Here is a 23,471-nt window from a genome sequence, read left to right on the forward strand (position 1 = left end):
TCACAACGTTTTGAACCTCGTCTTAGTCCCATTAGTAACGCACCCACCTACACTAATGCTACGTCTATGAAAATATTTCTTTAAAATAATTTGTAATTCCCCTAAAGAACCATTCCTCTTCTGTTGTTTGGAATCAAGGAAACTAGACTTGGTTTAGTTTGGTCTAGACTTGCCTAGGCTTTTATCAAAATAAATGTACAATAAATATGTTTACCTCCGACGTATACTACATTTATTGTAGGGTGTTCTACCATCTCACAGTGTGTGACGTGTATTGTACGATCTCGCCATGTATGGCCGCGTATCTCGGTATTTATACCTCTTGGTACACAAGGTACTTCATACAATTCCTTGCTTCTTTCTCAAATATACGAACCTGTTTCACAAATATGGCCATTAGCATCTGGTTGGCAATACACTTTCCGACTTGCCTCTTGAGCACCTGCAGCGAGATGATGTATGGTTGTGTAACCCGGATGACAGAGATGGACGCTGTACCTGAACCAGGTGTGGACAACAGACAACGTTAGTTGACGCATTGTCAACAGTAACTAAGCCTTTGACACCGAATAACGCGGCGTCACCTGGAATGGAGCACGATTGGACATGCCGTGTTGTTTTACGCCGCAGTCAATTCCGGCTGCAGCACGACCACCAGCAAACCAATGATTAGACAAATGGTTGTCCCCCAGTACCCTATGGTTGTCTCCCAGTACACTATGGTTGTATCCCAGTACCCTATGGTCGTCCCCAAGTACCCTATGATTGTATCCCAGTACACTATGATTGTATCCTAGTACCCTATGGTCGTCCCCCAGTACCCTATGGTTGTATCCCAGTACACTATGGTTGTATCCCAGTACACTATGGTTGTCCCCCAGTACCCTATGGTTGTCTCCCAGTACACTATGGTTGTATCCCAGTACCCTATGGTCGTCCCCAAGTACCCTATGATTGTATCCCAGTACCCTATGATTGTATCCTAGTACCCTATGGTCGTCCCCCAGTACCCTATGATTGTATCCCAGTTCACTATGGTTGTATCCCAGTACACTATGGTTGTCTCCCAGTACCCTATGATCGTCCCCCAGTACCCTATGGTCGTCCCCCAGAACCCTATGATTGTATCCCAGTACACTATGGTTGTATCCCAGTACACTATGGTTGTCCCCAAGTACCTTATGATTGTATCCAAATACCCTATGGTTGTCCCCCAGTACCCTATCATTGTATCCCAGTACCCTTTGGTTGTATCCCAGTACCCTATGGTTGTATCCCAGTACCCTATGGTTGTATCCCAGTTCACTATGGTTGTATCCCAGTACACTATGGTTGTCCCCCAGTACACTATGGTTGTATCCCAGTACACTATGGTTGTATCCCAGAACCCTATGATTGTATCCCAGTACCCTATGGTTATATCCCAGTACCCTATGGTTGTATCCCAGTACACTATGGTTGTCCCCCAGTACACTATGGTTGTATCCCAGAACCCTATGATTGTATCCCAGTACCCTATGGTTATATCCCAGTACCCTATGTTTGTATCCCAGTACCCTATGGTGGTATCTCAGTACCCTATGGTTGTATCCCAGTACACTATGGTTGTATCCCAGTACCCTATGATTGTATCCCAGTACCCTATGGTTGTATCCCAGTACCCTATGGTTGTATCCCAGTACCCTATGGTTGTATCCCAGTACACTATGGTTGTATCCCAGTACCCTATGGTTGTATCCCAGTACCCTATGGTTGTCCCCCAGTATACTATGGTTGTATCCCAGTACACTATGGTTATATCCCAGTACACTATGGTTGACCCCCAGTACCCTATGGTCGTCCACCAGTACCCTATGGTTGTCCCCCAGTACCCTATGGTTATATCCCAGTACACTATGGTTGACCCCCAGTACACTATGGTTGTATCCCAGTACACTATGGTTATATCCCAGTACCCTATGGTCGTCCCCCGGTACCCTATGGTTGTCCCCCAGTACCCTATGGTTATATCCCAGTACACTATGGTTGACCCCCGGTACCCTATGGTTGTCCCCCAGTACACTATGATTATATCCCAGTACACTTTGGTTGTATGCCAGTACACTATGGCTGTCCCCAAGTACCCTATGGTTGTATCCCAGTACCCTATGGCTGTATACCAGAACCCTATGGTTGTATTCCAGTACCCTATGGTTGTATCCCAGTACCCTATGGTTGTATCCCAGTACACTATGGTTGTATCCCAGTACACTATGGTCGTCCTCCAGTACCCTATGGTTGTATCCCAGTACCCTATGGTTGTCCCCCAGTACACTATGGTTGTATCCCAGTACACTGTGGTTGTATCCCAGTACCCTATGGTTGTATCCGAGTACCCTATGGTTGTCCCCCAGTACACTATGATTGTATCCCAGTACACTATGGCTGTATCCCAGTACACTATGGTTGTATCCCAGTACACTATGGTTGTATCCCAGTACCCTTTGGTCGTCCCCCAGTACCCTATGGTTGTATCCCAGTACACTATGGTTGTCCCCCAGTACACTATGGTTGTATCCCAGTACCCTATGGTTGTATCCCAGTACCCTATGGTCGTCCCCCAGTACCCTATGGTTGTATCCCAGTACCCTATGGTTGTCCCCCAGTACACTATGGTTGTCCCCCAGTACACTATGGTTGTATCCCAGTACCCTATGGTTCTCCCCCAGTACACAATGGTTGTATCCCAGTACCCTATGGTTGTATCCCAGTACACAATGGTTGTATCCCAGTACCCTATGGTTGTATCCCAGTACACTATTATTGTATCCCAGTACCCATTGATTGTACCCCAGTACACTATGATTGTATCCCAGTACACTATGATTGTATCCCAGTACCCTATGGTTGTCCCCCAGTACCCTATGGTTGTATCCCAGTACCCTATGGTTGTCCCCCAGTACACTATTATTGTATCCCAGTACCCTATGGTTGTATCCCAGTACCCTATGATTGTATCCCAGTACACTATGATTGTACCCCAGTACCCTATGATTGTATCCCAGTACACTATGGTTGTATCCCAGTACACTATGGTTGTATCCTAGTACCCTATGGTTGTCCCCCAGTACCCTATGGTTGTCCCCCTAGTACCCTACGGTTGTCTCCAGTACCCTAGCGTTGTGAGAACACAAGAGCTTTATACATAAACTTAACCATCTCCAAAATGTATTTAGAACTGCGCACTTCGGCCAGCGTCGAATTTTATTTACCGTCTCTTTGAACTATATTTCACTGATATCACGATGCGGGTTGTATTCGTTTACTACTAAATGTTGAGGGTGACACTCACCAGTACCATTTTAGTGGTGACAAGACAATGTGTATGCGAATCCATTGGTATGTTGTACAGCCAAGGGACTCAACTCTGCACAGCGACTGGCGCCACCTAAGGCCACTGGGCCACCAGGTCCCTCAAGACCAGGTCGACAGATCCCGCCTAATTAATGGGTCTTGAAGATAGGGAGACATGTTGTGGAAAGGGATCACGACTGCGTGACGTACCGGTAACGTGCTGAAGCAGGTGCGCGTGGTGACACCAGTCAGTGTCACTGCCAGCTGACAGGACAGTCACGTGACAGGAAATGCCACGCTCATAAGCGTGAATTATCTCCCTTCTCCGTAAATAAGCAGTCGCATAAAACAACAAAAACATAGCTACTCCTGTCTCGTGTCCCGAGTTTCCTGTCTTAAGACCGTGTCATTGACGGTAAACCACTCTCTCCTTCCGTGGTACGCTTTTCACTAGTCACATAGTCAACAGTCGTTTATTTGGATGTTTTAACTTGGTCTTGTGCCTCAATTAGCCCTCAGTCCTAAACACCGTTCCACGTGTTTCTATGAACTGAAATCTCTAGCGTCTTTAACTGTGAAAATATAACTCTATTCTTCGTTGACAGCTACCAGCCTTACAGACAGGAGGACGCTGTATGACGGGACAACCGGGGTTATAGACAGAAGGACGCTGTATGACGGGACAACCGATGTTGTAGACAAGACGCTGCATGACGGGACAACCGGGGTTATAGACAGGTGGACGATGTATGACGGGACAACCGGCGTTATAGACAGGGGGACACTGTATGACGGGACAACCGGGGTTATAGACAGGGGGACACTGTATGACGGGACAACCGGCGTTATAGACAGGGGGACACTGTATGACGGGACAACCGGGGTTATAGACAGAAGGACGCTGTATGACGGGACAACCGGCGTTGTAGACAGGAGGACGATGTATGACGGGACAGCCAGCGTTGTAGACAGGAGGACGATGTATGACGGGACAACCGGGGTTATAGACAGAAGGACGCTGTATGACGGGACAACCGGCGTTATAGACAGGGGGACACTGTATGACGGGACAACCGGGGTTATAGACAGAAGGACGATGTATGACGGGACAACCGGCGTTATAGACAGGGGGACACTGTATGACGGGACAACCGGGGTTGTAGACAGGTGGACGATGTATGACGGGACAACCGGCGTTGTAGACAGGAGGACGCTGTATGACGGGACAACCGGCGTTATAGACAGGGGGACACTGTATGACGGGACAACCGGCGTTGTAGACAGAAGGACGATGTATGACGGGACAACCGGCGTTGTAGACAGGAGGACGCTGTATGACGGGACAACCGGCGTTGTAGACAGGGGGACACTGTATGACGGGACAACCGGCGTTGTAGACAGGAGGACGCTGTATGACGGGACAGCCAGCGTTATAGACAGGAGGACGATGTATGACGGGACAACCGGGGTTATAGACAGAAGGACGCTGTATGACGGGACAACCGGCGTTGTAGACAGGAGGACGCTGTATGACGGGACAACCGGCGTTGTAGACAGGAGGACGCTGTATGACGGGACAACCGGCGTTGTAGACAGGAGGACGCTGTATGACGGGACAACCGGCGTTGTAGACAGGAGGACGATGTATGACGGGACAGCCAGCGTTATAGACAGGAGGACGCTGTATGACGGGACAACCGGGGTTATAGACAGGAGGACGCTGTATGACGGGACAACCGGCATTGTAGACAGAAGGACGCTGTATGACGGGACAACCGGGGTTATAGACAGAAGGACGATGTATGACGAGACAACCGGCGTTATAGACAGGAGGACGATGAATGATGTGACAACCGATCTAAACATTGTAATCTGAATTTAACTTCGAACAATTGCTTCCGTTTCCGTTGTATTGAGGAAATGACGCCAAGGTATATACTTGTGTATATAAGTGTGCGGAAAGCGCGTGATGGTCGAACAAGGAAGATGGGCGCCATTGTCCTGTGTTTGGAATTTAACCTCTTTGTCCAGCACTTGTATCAGGATGTAATTCTGCCACGTCTGTTCAATGTGGTTTTTGTCTGATATGTACAATTGTGTTCATTTAAAACACCATGGTATAATATCGATTGTATGTCAACTGTGAAGCTGCGTTAGTCCCTAAATACGTGGCATTTTCCTTCCATCCCCACACGCCGCAATACAACTGAAACTATTGTTTTACGCCCCTTTTAACAATATTCCAGCAATATCACGGCGGGGGGCACCAGAAATGGGCTTCACACATTCTACCCATGTGGAAAATCGAACCCGGTTCTTCTGTGTGACGAGCGAACGCTTTAACCACTAGGCTACCCCACCACCCTTGAACCATGACAGAGCACCCGGAGAGCTAGTGTATCCTCGTTCACCGTTTGATGGGGTGGCTTAAAGGCGGGGTTTCACCTGCGTTATGCCCGGGGTACTATATCAGTAGCAAAAACTCCGCGGAGATCCGTCTTAGGACACCTTATGCATGCTTCCGCTTGTCATAAGAGGCTGGTTGGGTTGGGGGGTCACCGTACCCCAGCGTGGTGAAACGTTGCTCATGATATCAACCACTAGTTTGTCTGAGCCAGATACGAATACTTACAGCACCCTGTGACTGGGTCGCTACAGCACGCATTCAAAGCGTTATATAACTGTTTTGGTCACCTGGACGTCCTGCTTTTCAGCTCGATGACGTCACATTTCTTTTTGTTTCATTGCCTGACGTCATTTCATCCATTAATTAGAAAACGTATTGTTCTATCTCATGTATCGTGGGGCGGTCGGGTAGCCTAGTGGTTGAAGCGTTCGCTCGTCACACCGAAGACCCGGTTTCGATTCCCGACCTGGGTACGATATGTGAAGCCCATGTCTCGTGTCCCCCGCCGTGATATTGCGGGAATATTGCTAAAAGCGGCGTAAAACCATACTCACTCACTCACTCACTCACTCACTCACTCACTCACTCATGTATCGTTGTTACAACTCGTGTCATTTGTGACAAAGGTATAAGGACATTGTAGTTTTGAAATATTTTTTTATCTATGAATGATAATCAAAAATACACCTGAACGGCACACGGGTAATTATTGTCGAATACCTGGGATCTGACATAGACACCGTGGACACTGCCTCGATCTGACAGAGCACGCGCTATCAGTGCCGTAGTGTTAGTCAAGAAACACCTGAGTGTTGCCGATTCCCGCTATCACAACACAGGTGTACATAGATACAGGTGATTGACAGCTGGGAAGGGGGTTACTTATGGACATGATCGTGAAGATGGTGTATATACAATGTACGTGGATCGCATTTACGTGCCCTTTGTGGTGGTGGCACGCGGTCCTGTGCACAGCGCACAGGTCACAAATCGGACCTGCCCCGTACTGAAGCACATGTAGCACATGTGGCATCGCCTTGGGCAAGTGTCTTCGTTCGAAATGTGCCTCTGTTCACCCAGCAGTGAATGGGTACCCGGTAGGATGAGCATCAATATGGTTGTTAACCTTCTAGTGCCTGTACTCTCCCCAGGGAGCTGAGAATGAATGATTCTTGAGTGCTCATTGATCCAGTGTTCGGGGCAATAACAGCGCTTTGAGCGTGCCCCTGAGTGGTGTGGAAATATGCGCAATATAAATAGTCTATTATTATTGTTGTTGTCATCGTCGTCGTCGTCATCATCATCATCATCCTCACCATTATTATTATTATTATTATTATTATTATTATTATTATTATTTTGCAAGCACGGGTTTTACGGTTGCTTACTGAACAGTGCCACCTTCTGTTATCACTGACCGAGTCCTTCGTACAAGTCTGGGATATGGCCATCATACAAAATGTACTTTGCCTATGAAATACCGTCCCCTTACCTTGACTAGCCACAGACAAGCATAGAATGCGGCAATGAGTTATTCTCTATAGTCTTGGAGCAAGGCTTTCTATCAGTGTCGGGGCGGTGGGGTAGCCTAGTGGTTAAAGTATTCGTTCGTCACGCCTAAGGCCCGGGTTCGATTCCCCATATGAGTACAATGTGTGAAGTCCATTTTTGGTGTCCCCCGCCGTGATATTACTGGAATATTGCTAAAAGCGGCATTAAACCTTACCCACTCACTCTATCGGTGCCCACTGAGAGGGACACAGCCATGAAGAAGAGGGCTGGTTTGGGGGAGGGGGCGGTCAAGGGTTGAGGGTAGGGGTGGTAGGATGTATAAGTCATGAAGTTTCATTGTGACATAGAGAGGCAGCTTGCAGGAACGAGGCATGCGGAACTAAGGGAACTTGTTTTAGATCGTCCCTGTAGACACGTGGCCATGGATATGGTACTTCCGCTGTTATGAGCTGCAATATAGATTTCATGTTTCTTAAAAAAAACATAAGTGTCGTTCGCACGTGTTCATTAAAGTCCTGGTTGTACAAATGTTAGTTTGAGTGGTGGAATGTCGTGTTGTTGGTATCCTCGACTACAGCTGCTGTGGGCATAGCTGGGCCATACACTGGTTGTTGCCAAATAAACAGGAGGCGGATTCCGATCGGCTTTTACCCCTCACTGTCGGATACTTTCCTAAATGCATTTATAATCTTTGCCATATTTGCCTGTTCTGTACCATTTGTCTGACATGCCATTAAGCTATTTTTTTAAAATCTCACCGGCCAGTATTCAACAATATTACAGCTATATCGTGACGGCCTATAGTCAGCAAGACATGTATATTACAGTATTATACAATAAGGCACGCACATTACCTCAATATAAGGCCAGGCGTACACATTACCTCAATATACAGCCAGGCGTACACATTACCTCAATATACAGCCAGGCGTACACATTACCTCAATTTTCAGCCAGGCGTACACATTACCTCAATATACAGCCAGGCGTACAACATACCTCAGAATACCGCCAGGCGTACACATTACCTCAATATAAAGCCAGGCGTACAGCATACCTCAGAATACAGCCAGGCGTACACATTGCCTCAATATACAGCCAGGCGTACAGCATACCTCAGAATACAGCCAGGCGTACACATTACCTCAATATAAAGCCAGGCGTACAGCATACCTCAGAATACAGCCAGGCGTACACATTGCCTCAATATAAAGCCAGGCGTACAGCATACCTCAGAATACAGCCAGGCGTACACATTGCCTCAATATAAAGCCAGGCGTACAGCATACCTCAGAATACAGCCAGGCGTACAACATACCTCAGAATACAGCCAGGCGTACAAAATACCGTAAGATTGCTCAGATGTGGAGATTACAACGCTGTACATTCAGGCGCATAGATGGCAACATTTATTCTCAGACAACTAAAGCTATACGCATATGTTAGAGCCAATTATAACAATACAAACTGAAAGGAGTGATCTTATGCAAGGTCAGTCTCCACAGAGCATTCACCGTTGATGGACGGACTGATCTGAGATACGAAGCAGTGTCGGAAACCCATTTCAGCAACATTACAAGCGATATCCGTGATAACAAGCACCCGCTGGAGGCGCTGCCCGATCAGGGGGAGATAAGTCACATGGTCAATGTGCAGGCTATAATAAAGATGTCCATACCTCGGCTGTGAGTAATTAGTGTCTTGTCAGGTACGGCGGGCGCAGCCGGGGGTGGGTGGGGGGTGGGCCCGCCGATAAACACCGCGCCTCAGTAGCTCGCATTGTAACCAACATATGTTAAGTGGGGAGTTATCAGCCGACACAGAGATACACGGCTCTCTAATGGTTCTCCCAGCTGTGGGTGTTCGAATCCGCCCAGGTGGTCGCAATGGTAAAATCGGTCGGCCTTTCGCGGTGGCAGGTCAAATACAGAGCGTCATCTTGGGAGTGTTCCCAATCTAAAATGATACACAGGAAATACACTCGGAGATTGGTACGCATGTCGTATACGTTTACCAAAATGCATCTTGGGTTCGAACCCGACCCTCAGTGGATCCTAGCACGGCTAAGTAGATAAAAGAACACATGGACATAACAGACTGTGCGAGTGTTAAATAATGATCAACGATGGTAGAGGCTATATACAGGTCACATTTAAAGTAGCGCTGAACGTTTGTTGGGAGAACGTGCCATCTCATCTATGCAAGATGCAAGATACAATATACAAGAAACAAGATGCAAGATGCAAGATGCAAGATACAATATACAAGAAGCAAGATGCAAGATCCAAGATCCAAGATCCAAGATGCAAGATGCAAGATACAATATACAAGATCCAAGATGCAAGATGCAAGATACAATATCCAAGATGCAAGATGCAAGATGCAAGATACAATATACAAGATGCAAGATGCAAGATGCAAGATGCAATATACAAGATCCAAGATCCAAGATGCAAGATGCAAGATGCAATATACAAGATCCAAGATGCAAGATGCAAGATGCAAGATACAAGATTATATTGCGCAAACATTCGAAGAAACAGTGACAAAATTCTATAAACTATATAAACAGATACATAACAAGTCAGGATAACAACACAAAGTTTCAATACAAAATATTACTAATGGCCTTGGTTATATATAATATGGACTGCAAATTCATTTGAAGTTGTATACATGATAGCAGATTATTTCTATGTTACCTGGTTCATTATTTGAAAAAAAGTAGACTAAATACTTCTGTGATGTTAAGGCTTTCCAACTAATTATGTTTTAAAGAATTAAACAGGGGGTGCCTTACATCTGCATATTTACTACAAGACATCAGATCGTGTTCTTCATCTTCAAGGACTGAGGACTTATCACAGAGACGTTCTTCCAAAGGTGTAGGCTAGTATGCTAGTATGCTAGTACTTGAATTGACCGTCTTTATTCTTATTTTTAAAATAATATATCTCTGTGGGAATTGGAGTGATAAACCTTTAGACATTGGAAACAATTGCCCGTGCCAAAATGTCTTCATTGAAACGAGCTCAGTATATTGGAGGTGTTCTGTGTTGTAAAACATACAAACCAAAAGCGGATTCGCAAACATTCTGTAGAAAAGAATTGCCATCAATATAAAGGGAATAACAGAGGACAAGCCCATTTGAAAGTTATTCCTTTCTATGCATCTGCCACCTCGAGATTTGATACTGTGACAAAACCAACAGCCCCACCCTCCTCTCCATCAATCACACTCGCTGTCAATAAGTCACAGTGTCTTCAATAGCCTATTGTATAGAGGTTGACACTAGCCTAGTGTATCGGCATGTCAAACCACAATCTGGCCTTCATTTACACAGTGATAGAGTCATTGAGGTCTTTGATAAGACAGCGTTGAAACTGGAGACGTTATGGGCACTGATAGCAGCGTGACCAACGGGGATGGTGATAACATCGTAGTTTGCAATCAACTGCAGCTGCGGGTTAGGGAAGACGGGTTCCATCTTGTCGCTGTTCACAATACCCAAGTATCGCAGTTTGCTCATGTTGTGCGATCGGTGACAAAAGGGACAATTAGGGGTCGCAACGTTTGGGTTGACACTAACTGTCTGTCCCGCGGGGGGAGCCACCCTGGCATGTTTACGATTAGGGACGGATAATTGGTGTCTTACGGGTAGGGGAAGGGGGTACTTTTTACGATTTGGGAACGGGTAGGGTCGTCTGTTTAGGGGAAGAGGGGGGTGGGTTTAATGATATCTGGGAGGTAATTGACGTCTATAGGAAGAGAACAGGGGGAATAATTTGTGGTGGGGCGGAAAGGGCAATTGGAAGACATGCATTCGTTTGCATAGCAAGGGGTTTTATACAATTGTGATGGATATTTCTCATTCGATGTTAACAGAAAGCATGACAGTTTGTATATGACTTGATGGCGGGTAGTTGCATGTGGGTGGGTGGATGTGGGTGTGTCGCCCTATGTTTCTATAGCCATAAATCTGTCCCGGCATACGGACATTACGGCGACATATTGCCCATGATAAAAAAAAAAAAATTGTTTGTGAAAGTGTATTTTCTCCCCAAAAATTAAATATAAACATTATTGTTGAAAACATGATACCACGACGCCTGTCTACATATACGCTATGGTTTGATGGGTCCAACACGCTTATATGGCTATAACGGCAGTTGGATTCAGGGTTGCAGTTATGTATTTATTCGAAAACATCACTTGTTATTCCATTCCCCCCTAGGGATTCCGGGTTAGAACAAACCCCTGCAACATATTCTGGTAACAGTGACAAAATGGATGGGGTGGTCAGTCTCTGTGACTTAGTTAAATGCTTGTTTCTCATCATGTTAATAGAGGATCCGGGTAGAGAATAGGTCTACAGCAACCCATGCTTGCTGTAACAGGCGACTATGTTTGTCGTAAGTGGCGACTAATGCGAACGGGTGGTCAGGCTCACTGACTTTGTTGATACATGTCATCGTATCCCAGTTGTATGGATCGATGCTCATGATGTCAAACACTGGATTATCTAGTCCAGACTCGATTATTTACAGACCGCCGTCATATAGCTGGGGTATTGCTGAGTGCGGCGTTAAACAACAAACAAACAAACAAACAACATGTCAGTAACTGGATATGTATTATATAACATAAACCTGGGAGGCACCCGCCATGCTGATGTCGATGCCAATGCTGTCTAGTGACATGGTCCTGACAGACGGTTACTTAAATAAGGTATATAACTACACTGATGCCATTAGTTGCAAACCTTAGGATACCAACACGTTCAGTTTAATAGAACTAAAAGACGGGGACCAATGTACTTGATCCAGAACTCATTAAACAGCTCTGGTTTAAGATATGAACAATATCTATTTCTGACGAGGAATGGGCATGGTACACAGACAAAGGCTATGGGAACACCTCTTCCTTCAAGGACATTTAAGATTTCATAAATTTATTATTGAGTGAGTTGGGTTTAACGCCGCTTTTAACATTATTCCAGTTATATCACGGCGTGTCAGCTTAATGTGGGAGGAAAGCCCGAAGTGATGCAGGTCTCACACGTTTACCACTTCGGTGAAACCCACGAGCACGGGTATGGTGCTGACAAACCTAGAAACATAATCGGGGCGAACCGGGATTCGAACCCACAATCATAGGTTTCTGGCGTCCCCAAGGGATGCAACTCTGCACAGCAAATCGCGGCGCCTTAGACGACTGCCCCCCCCCCCCCCCCCCCCCCCCCGTAGATTTATAAGAATGGATCACGTGAAATCAGTGTCGACACCAGGTGTTCGCGAAAAGATTAAGCTTGTCCTGTTCTACATCCCGCAGCTACTCATGTTTCATATTCCTTCCTTTTCGAAAAGTTTAATGTTGGAACAAAAAGAAATGTTTCTTTTAATTTTGTTGAAAATGTTACCTCTAATATACATCAAATTTAAATAATAATGACGTAATAACAGAAACATAAACAAGATTGTTCTTGCCAATTACTCATGTAGTGGTTTTCAGATTATTTCCTTTCTGCGCTTTTCAAATAGAACTTGTCAACTTTGTCTTATTAGAGATAATCCTGCAAGGTAATGATATCCATTAATCTTTCTTCCTGGTTAGTACACAGCTAACGTGTGTTACGCCATGGTGACGTGCTTCCCTCTGTCTGTTGGGCATTTGACATTCGTGTTGCTTCATCTCTATACAAATCATCTTTGTCAGGCTTCAGAACATGACGTATACAAGAGATGCGGAAGTGTTGCCTGTTCCTGCTGCAGCCCGTGTATGTCCTTCCTGTGTGTTCAGTATGGTGAAGTAGCGTGAAGTGAACCAATAACGGTGGCACAAGAGCAAATATAATATATATATGATTTTAAAAAAACATAGTAACTTCATATAAGTTGAAGTAAGGTTTGTTATAGCTTCACAGCGAAACAAGTACTGGAATTAACCAGCAATTGCTTAAGAACTGCACAGGTTACATACTCGGTCTTCTCCATATTAGACGCCGTGAATATTCGAGTGGGACCAGAAGTCGGTCATAGCTGCTACATTTCAAAGGATTGCAACTGTTTGGAATATTTATAGTATAGTCAGTTTGAGCTCGCCGAGGCTGGGTAACCCCCAATCTAAAAGGAAGAGTGGTTTTAGTGTGTTTAGTTGAAAGTTCTAAATTTCTTAGTCTTCGGTTTTGCTGTCAGTAACAATGTTTAAGCCAGCAGCGCAACTCGCTCACCTATACCTCTTGGTACCATGGTGAAGAAACTTAACTTAAATACACCAATTTGTGAATACAAAGGAAAAAATACTCGATTTTTTTCTGTTGAAACTTACTTGGAAATTATTTAAAAGTAGTGTTGTCCGAATGGATTGGGTTTTTTTGTGTTTTTTGCCGGGGGGGGGGGGGGGGGGGGGGGGCAAGGGGATTGAAATAAAACTGAAAAATCATTTCTTTGCATTCCTCAACCTTTTTATAACGCTTGTAATTGTTTTTAGTCAAACCCAATTTTCAAGTGTATACATTCTTTTGGCTGGCACTGTATTTGTCAATGAATTCATGGCGCATCTCATCGTTTTCTAAACATGTGTAAATCATTATATCGTTTGAAATGTATTCTTTTCAATTACATTGAACATTAAATCAAGGGGGTTTGTACCTCAAACCGGGCAAACATTTCTATCACGTGGTATGTCGTTGCGGTAGCGAGGTGAGGGTTATTACTGCACGTGCGCCCGGGGGTAGTTGCGGAGCAGGGCGGGGAATCAGCATGGGGGTCAGATGGTTCATGGGAGACCAGGCTTGACGTGTGAGGGGAGGCCTAATTACTATTGTGTGTGTATACTGTGAGGGGGCAGGTCCTTAGTTGACTAGGAGAGTCTGGCAATTACTTCAGCTGCTATCTGATGTGCGGAACAATAGGGGGACAATAGCGGAACAATAGCTGAACAATAGGGGAACAAAAGTGGACCAACAACGGAATGGGGAATTAAGATCTGGGAAGCTTTGATTCTTGTCATCAACAAGCCTTTGGACACTAATCGTCAACAACAGAACCGTTAATGAGAATTCTGGATACTGAGTTATTTCCCCTTTCACAAGGCCGTTGGTGATTTTATACGTACTTCCTGCATATATAGGAACTGGTAGGGAGTTCATCTATATACAAATCTTCTATTTTCATTGCTCATGTAATAATGGGACGGAACCTGATTACAGGCTGCAGAGATCGACGTCGTCACGTGACTACCTCCATAAGCCCCACCTGGAGAGAGGGGACGCGTACCTTGCAGATCATTAAAGACAACTTTAAGCTCTTGGGGACTCTAGTAATAATTCATTAAGAACACAATTGCCTTTTTAAAGGGTGGGAGGAGGGGGTGAGGGCAAGGGTGGGTGGGAAGACTGAGGGTGGGAGCTAGAGGGAGGGTTTTGGGGGGAGACTGAGGGTGGAAGCTGGAGGGAGGGTTGGGGGTGGAGGCTGAGGGTGGAAGCTGGAGGGAGGGTTTTGGGGGTGGAGACTGTGGGTGGAAGCTGGAGGGAGGGTTGGGGGGGGAGACTGAGGGTGGAAGCTGGAGGGAGGGTTTTTGGGGTGGAGACTGAGGGTGGAAGCTGGAGGGAGGGTTGGGGGTGGAGACTGAGGGTGGAAGCTGGAGGGAGGGTTGGGGGGGGGGGAGACTGAGGGTAGAAGCTGGAGGGAGGGTTTGGGTGTGGAGACTGAGGGTGGAAGCTGGAGGGAGGGTTGGGGGTGGGGGTGGAGACTGAGGGTGGGAGCTCGACGTAGGATGTGGGGGTTGGGTGAGAGACTGAGGGTGGTAGCTCGAGGGAGGGTTTGTGGGGGAGACTGAGGGTGGAAGCTGGGGGAGGCGGGCACCTGCGGACAGCCGACTGACATGGATACAATATGGCATTGACTGCTATAGTCATACAAGCAATATGTCCACCCCCATGTCAATCAGGGAGGGCGGGTGTTCCTTCAGTGTGCGGGCACCCGGTGTCAACAAGTCACTCACGATGTGCCACTGGATACGGTTGGAATAATAGTAGTAATCAGTCTAACCTCATTTCCAATTAAGCCTTGCTAACAGAACTGATTCTTCTGGTTACTAACAGCGATATTAAAGAACCTGCCACAACCATAGTGTTAATGACATGGGCATAAGTTGCAATGGTACAAAAAGGGCGGAAAACAGACCAGAGAAATACTTTCTGCTTTGAGAAAGATGAAAAAGCTAGGCTTTAATAATCTGGTTTTAATCAACAATGATGGCACTCAAGCATATGTCAACATACACTGCTGGGCAAATGAAAGTATACACTTGGAAATTGGACTTGAAAAAAACATTAAACATGTTGTCAAAATGTTACCAGGCTGAAAACAGTCATCGAAAAAAACACTGCAGACCTAAAGTCCAAAACACAACTATGAAACTCGTGCCAAATACATCGCCATCGGAAATATCCATTTCTTGTTTAACAAATGTCGCATTTAGGATAACAATTTCTTAGTAAAGTACTTTCTAGTACTTTTGTTTGGTTGAGTCCCATCCAGGATTCGAACCCAGAGTAAAGCACCTAATCGCCACACATTTCTTTTTGTTTCAGTTTTAGCCATCATCAAAGTGTATACTTCCTTGTGCCCCGCAGTTCAGTGGGAATTTACGTCTTCAAGATGTTTGCTAGGAGTAACCGTATTTTATAAGAAGCTGTTTTATTTTTTTCCTTTCCCCCCGATTTTTTTGTACCTGTTTCTACTTTTCCTGTTAACGTACACTCGTTGATAGGGAGACTGACTGTACTGGCCAACTGTATCTCGGTATCGACCTGAAACAGGAAACAACTGGCGCAGGAAACCCCTCCTCCCCATCCTTCTCCCACGTCGCGGGACCCCAGGCTCCCCAACATGTCACTAGTTACCGACACTTACCACACTTTCAAACACATATAACAATCGTGAGAATCTAACGAGCACACAATCTACCCGAGAAAGATGACACCAAGTGTTCATTGTAGTTGTTAAAAGGGGTCAGTTTGGACACTGATGTCAGAACAAGATAGATAGCCAGTGCTAATGTTCCCACCGCGGTCTCCCACCTCCCCAACCAGGTGGTCAAGACGAACAGTTTACACTCCTATTTGCACCTGTAATTGGAAGTAAGTGGTAACGCTTTGAAAAGCCCGTGAAAAGCGGGTTTGTCTCAGGTGTTGACAACGTTTATCCATACTGCATAAGTGTGGGTAATATTAGCTAACACTGGGCGTGCGATACCCGGACTGTGAAGCTGGTCACGGTGCAGTCAGAGAACACAACACCGTCACATGCTTGAAACAATGGCCAGGTGAAACTACACTTGCAGCAGCAGCAGCATCAGTCAGCCGTGCACGGGTATCCTAGTGCGATTGTGTAAGCTTCACCTAGATGACACAGTTGAACGTTTCACTTGTTCATATATCGCGGGACAAAATGTACAATGTTCAGATTTTAAAAGGAAAAAAATGCCGAGGCTTGTGAAGAGAACAAAACACAAATACGACAAACTCGAAATAATTAAACAAGTTTATTTTGTTGTTCAATTTTCGTGTGGCCATTACTTTTTTCAGTTGCTGAGGGTTAAAATACACTTTTCCCTGGATTCAATAGAACATGGACAGAGGTCGGTACCCGTTCCAGCGTGAGTGTCCATGTACAGGGTAATATTATAGTGTTGTGTGTAAAGGGGAAAGAGACATACAGATATGGGGAATGAGAGTGTGCGTAAAGGGGAAAGAGACATACAGATATGGGGAATGAGAGCGTGTGTAAAGGGGAAAGAGACATACAGATATGGGGAATGAGAGTGTGTGTAAAGGGGAAAGAGAAATACAGATATGGGGAATGAGAGTGTGTGTAAAGGGGAAAGAGACATACAGATATGGAGAATGAGAGTGTGCGTAAAGGGGAAAGAGACATACAGATATGGGGAATGAGAGTGTGTTTAAAGGGGAAAGAGACATACAGATATGGGGAATGAGAGTGTGTGTAAAGGGGAAAGAGACATACAGATATGGGGATGAGAGTGTGTGTAAAGGGGAAAGAGACATACAGATATGGGGAATGAGAGTGTGTGTAAAGGGGAAAGAGACATACAGATATGGGGATTGAGAGTGTGTGTAAAGGGGAAAGAGACATACAGATATGGGGAATAAGAGTGTGTTTAAAGGGGAAAGAGACATACAGATATGGGGGAATGAGAGTGTGTGTAAAGGGGAAAGAGACATACAGATATGGGGAATGAGAGCGTGTGTAAAGGGAAAAGAGACATACAGATATGGGGAATGAGAGTGTGTGTAAAGGGGAAAGAGACATACAGATATGGAGAATGAGAGTGTGTGTAGAGTGGAAGAGACATACAGATATGGGGAATGAGAGTGTGTGTAAAGGGGAAAGAGACATACAGATATGGGGAATGAGAGTGTGTGTAAAGGGGAAAGAGACATACAGATATGTGTTATGAGAGTGTGTTTAAAGGGGAAAGAGACATACAGATATGGGGGAATGAGAGCGTGTGTAAAGGGGAAAGAGACATACAGATATGGGGAATGAGAGCGTGTGTAAAGGGAAAAGAGACATACAGATATGGGGAATGAGAGTGTGTGTAAAGGGGAAAGAGACATACAGATATGGATAATGAGAGTGTGTGTAAAGTGGAAGAGACATACAGATATGGGGAATGAGAGTGTGTGTAAAGGGGAAAGAGACATACAGATATGGGGAATGAGAGTGTGCGTAAAGGGGAAAGAGACATACAGATATGGGGAATGAGAGTGTGTGTAAAGGTGAAAGAGACATACGGATATGGGGAATGAGAGTGTGTGTAAAGGGGAAAGAGACATACAGATATGGGGAATGAGAGTGTGTGTGAAGGGGAAAGAGACATACAGATATGGGGAATGAGAGTGTGTGTAAAGGGGAAAGAGACATACAGATATGGGGAATGAGAGTGTGTGTAAAGGGGAAAGAGACATACAGATATGGGGAATGAGAGTGTGTGTAAAGGGGAAAGAGACATACAGATATGGGGAATGAGAGTGTGTGTAAAGGGGAAAGAGACATACAGATATGGGGAATGAGAGTGTGTGTAAAGGGGAAAGAGACATACAGTTATGGGGGAATGAGAGTGTGTGTAAAGGGGAAAGAGACATACAGATATGGGGAATGAGAGTGTGTGTAAAGGGGAAAGAGACATACAGATATGGAGAATGAGAGTGTGCGTAAAGGGGAAAGAGACATACAGATATGGGGAATGAGAGTGTGTTTAAAGGGGAAAGAGACATACAGATATGGGGAATGAGAGTGTGTGTAAAGGGGAAAGAGACATACAGATATGGGGGATGAGAGTGTGTGTAAAGGGGAAAGAGACATACAGATATGGGGAATGAGAGTGTGTGTAAAGGGGAAAGAGACATACAGATATGGGGATTGAGAGTGTGTGTAAAGGGGAAAGAGACATACAGATATGGGGAATGAGAGTGTGTTTAAAGGGGAAAGAGACATACAGATATGGGGGAATGAGAGTGTGTGTAAAGGGGAAAGAGACATACAGATATGGGGAATGAGAGCGTGTGTAAAGGGAAAAGAGACATACAGATATGGGGAATGAGAGTGTGTGTAAAGGGGAAAGAGACATACAGATATGGAGAATGAGAGTGTGTGTAGAGTGGAAGAGACATACAGATATGGGGAATGAGAGTGTGTGTAAAGGGGAAAGAGACATACAGATATGGGGAATGAGAGTGTGTGTAAAGGGGAAAGAGACATACAGATATGTGTTATGAGAGTGTGTTTAAAGGGGAAAGAGACATACATATATGGGGGAATGAGAGCGTGTGTAAAGGGGAAAGAGACATACAGATATGGGGAATGAGAGCGTGTGTAAAGGGAAAAGAGACATACAGATATGGGGAATGAGAGTGTGTGTAAAGGGGAAAGAGACATACAGATATGGATAATGAGAGTGTGTGTAAAGTGGAAGAGACATACAGATATGGGGAATGAGAGTGTGTGTAAAGGGGAAAGAGACATACAGATATGGGGAATGAGAGTGTGCGTAAAGGGGAAAGAGACATACAGATATGGGGAATGAGAGTGTGTGTAAAGGTGAAAGAGACATACGGATATGGGGAATGAGAGTGTGTGTAAAGGGGAAAGAGACATACAGATATGGGGAATGAGAGTGTGTGTGAAGGGGAAAGAGACATACAGATATGGGGAATGAGAGTGTGTGTAAAGGGGAAAGAGACATACAGATATGGGGAATGAGAGTGTGTGTAAAGGGGAAAGAGACATACAGATATGGGGAATGAGAGTGTGTGTAAAGGGGAAAGAGACATACAGATATTGGGAATGAGAGTGTGTGTAAAGGGGAAAGAGACATACAGATATGGGGAATGAGAGTGTGTGTAAAGGGGAAAGAGACATACAGTTATGGGGGAATGAGAGTGTGTGTAAAGGGGAAAGAGACATACAGATATGGGGAATGAGAGAGTGTGTAAAGGTGAAAGAGACATACAGATATGGGGGATGAGGGTGTGTGTAAAGGGGAAAGAGACATACAGATATTGGGGATGAGAGTGTGTGTAAAGGGGAAAGAGACATACAGATATGGGGGATGAGAGTGTGTGTAAAGGGGAAAGAGACATACAGATATGGGGAATGAGAGTGTGTGTAAAGGGGAAAGAGACATACAGTTATGGGGGAATGAGAGTGTGTGTAAAGGGGAAAGAGACATACAGATATGGGGGATGAGAGTGTGTGTAAAGGGGAAAGAGACATACAGATATGGGGAATGAGAGTGTGTGTAAAGGGGAAAGAGACATACAGATATGGGGAATGAGAGTGTGCGTAAAGAGGAAAGAGACATACAGATATGGGGGATGAGAGTATGTGTAAAGGGGAAAGAGACATACAGATATGGGGAATGAGAGTGTGTGTAAAGGGGAAAGAGACATACAGATAAGGGGAATGAGAGTGTGTAAAGGGAAAAGAGACATACAGATATGGGGAATGAGAGTGTGTTTAAAGGGGAAAGAGACATACAGATATGGGGGAATGAGAGTGTGTTTAAAGGGGAAAGAGACATACAGGTATGGGGAATGAGAGTGTGTGTAAAGGGGAAAGAGACATACAGATATGGGGAATGAGTGTGTGTAAAGGGGAAAGAGACATACAGATATGGGGAATGAGAGTGTGTGTAAAGTGGAAGAGACATACAGATATGGGGGATGAGAGTATGTGTAAAGGGGAAAGAGACATACAGATATGGGGAATGAGAGTGTGTGTAAAGGGGAAAGAGACATACAGATAAGGGGGAATGAGAGTGTGTGTAAAGGGGAAAGAGACATACAGGTATGGGGAATGAGAGTGTGTGTAAAGGGGAAAGAGACATACAGATATGGGGAATGAGAGTGTGTGTAAAGGTGAAAGAGACATACAGATATGTGTTATGAGAGTGTGTGTAAAGGGGAAAGAGACATACAGTTATGGGGGAATGAGAGCGTGTGTAAAGGGGAAAGAGACATACAGATATTGGGGAATGAGAGCGTGTGTAAAGGGGAAAGAGACATACAGATATGGGGAATGAGAGTGTGTTTAAAGGGGAAAGAGACATACAGATATGGGGAATGAGAGTGTGTGTAAAGGGGAAAGAGACATACAGATATGGGGGATGAGAGTGTGTGTAAAGGGGAAAGAGACATACAGATATGGGGAATGAGAGCGTGTGTAAAGGGGAAAGAGACATACAGATATGGGGAATGGGAGTGTGTGTAAAGGGGAAAGAGACATACAGATATGGGGAATGAGAGTGTGTGTAAAGGGGAAAGAGACATACAGATATGGGGAATGAGAGTGTGTGTAAAGGGGAAAGAGACATACAGATATGGGGAATGAGAGTGTGTGTAAAGGGGAAAGAGACATACAGATATGGGGAAGGAAAGTGTGTTCGAAGTGGGAAGAGACTTTTACTGAAGGTAAATACATTTAGATAAAGCGAGATGCACATACAGGCATAAGGAAATTTCAGGTAAACGTACATCGGACAGACACATAAACCATTGAAGGAAAAATATAGTTTAGATAAATATATTTTTAAATAGATAGATTTAAGGTGAGTTTTGATAAATGAAAGGGTAACAGGTAAAGGTGAATATACAGATATAGATAAATGTAAAGTATAGATAAATATGCAAAAGTTTTAAAGGGGATGCCTACAGGTGTACAGAGTCCGGTAAGGTACCTTGACTACATGTAAAGGTACGTATTGCTCAAAGGTAAAATGCTTCACGAGTTAGGTAAGCATTGATCAAGGTAAAGTATAAAGAAAGAGAAGGTATGCGTTTTGTTTGTTTCTTGTTTAACGCCACACTCAGCAATATTCCAGCTATATCACGGCGATCTGTATATAATCGAGTCTGGATCAGGCAATCCAGTGATTGATAACATGAGCATCGACCCACGCAATTGGGATACAACCAAGTCAGCGAGCCTGACCACCCGATCCCGTAAGTCACCTCCTACGACAAGCAGTCGCGTTTTACGGCAAGCATGGGCTGCTGAAGGCCTATTCTACCCCGGATCTTCATGGGTGGAAGGTATAAGTGAATATGTATGTACTATAGGTAAATCTGAAGATGCATGTAGGTATAGGGAGCGGAATGAATAGGACAGGGCCGCTGTGACATTTCAGAATGTGGACGAACAAAACGAACTTCAAGCATTCAAGACACTCTAAACCAGCTTACAAAATCGGAACACATGTCGGTCTTGATAAACATATTAGCAGTACATTCCTTCAATTGCAATATATTTCTTTTTATGTCTATATGAAATTGATATGGCCTTTCGCAACACCGTGGGGTCTGGAGACCAGGTGGACGTAAATGCCTCTATTGACAATAATATCAAAAACATATCGTGTTCGATTCGTGTTTCCATGTTATATGAAGTGAAGGGGTGTTTGAATTGAATTTTGACATATTGTGGTACACACCTTTAAGATTGTTAAACATCGAAAAAAGGTACATATTGAATTTAGATCAAATATCGTATATTTATTTCAGTAGGTTGAATGCGGTGTTGACTCTATGTTGCCTATAATAAATTCAGTACATAAGGCTGACTGCTGTCGGCGTTCTCAGTCGCCCAGCGCTCTCTCAAATGTTCACCTCAGCAATCAAGAGTGTTGATAAAGGGCTGCTATTAAACATGACATCACACGTGCAAACAAATCCTTCAATGGCGTATTCTAACCGTCTCTGCTCTCAATGGCGTTTCATTCTCAATCAAATTTCTCATAATCGTCGCGGTTTATTGCAAATCCTGTGTCAAACGAATTGTAAAAAGTACATTCCCCCGCTGTATTAGCGTAGTTGTATGTTTTGGGTATAAGTGATATTGGTATTTAGATGTATATGGAGTTGTGTGCAGGTGGGTAGAGCGGCCTATTGTTACCTGTAGCGCTATTGAGCCCACACACCTGTGAGGGCCGACTCCGCCGTCAGCGAGACAGACTGGCGCCATGCAGATACTCAAGTATGTGAAACGCCGCACACCTGAGGCCCGTGATTGCCCTGGTCTACCTTTTCTCACCTGTAAGGACCCGTAATCTCTATTGATAACTGCTTACCTGTAGCGTTCACGAGCTTTCGATAAATATTGAAAGATTTTATTCTATCAGTATGTTATGTTTGGCAAAATCAGGTTAGTTTGCTAAATGAGTCACACTCGGTGTATTCGCTGGCGGTGTATGATTCCGACGGGAATGATACATTATTCCAAACACACAGACACCATGGGACTTTTTGGTCCACAAAATAAATTAACAGCGTAAAGCAATGACACTTACGAGTCATTAAGATACGAAATGGTTATATCAGGAAGATAATCCTTATCTTGTCAATAGACAGCCCTCGACGGGAGGTAAAGCTGGTCGAAGCGAAAGAGGAACATGATATTGTGACAAAACAATATGACATGAATAATATTATAATTAATGACATTCGACATTAAATGCTGTACCTCCATGGGGTGCATTGGGAATTATCCACTCGACTTAACGTTTTCAATAACTTTAACATGGAAACAAATCCATGTCCCGCTTTATTGGTACGTAGGAGATACGGCCAAATTCCCCAGTCTGTGCAGCGCATTTACGTCTGTATGTTAATTTCAGTGGCATTCCTTTGGAAAA

General features: G+C 44.7%; 1 protein-coding gene across 1 annotated transcript; it reads right to left on the reverse strand.

Annotated features, from left to right (window-relative positions):
• Positions 1–14,662: 14,662 nt before the first annotated feature.
• On the reverse strand, positions 14,663–15,139 carry LOC125381964 (protein TRACHEARY ELEMENT DIFFERENTIATION-RELATED 7A-like). Its single transcript, XM_048399361.1, has one exon. It carries the CDS (start codon positions 15,137–15,139, stop codon positions 14,663–14,665), a length of 477 nt encoding a protein of 158 aa, XP_048255318.1.
• Positions 15,140–23,471: the final 8,332 nt, after the last annotated feature.

Source organism: Haliotis rufescens, unplaced genomic scaffold (genome assembly GCF_023055435.1).
Source record: "Haliotis rufescens isolate VD_foot unplaced genomic scaffold, xgHalRufe1.0.p SCAF_2, whole genome shotgun sequence".
Taxonomy (NCBI): domain Eukaryota; kingdom Metazoa; phylum Mollusca; class Gastropoda; order Lepetellida; family Haliotidae; genus Haliotis; species Haliotis rufescens.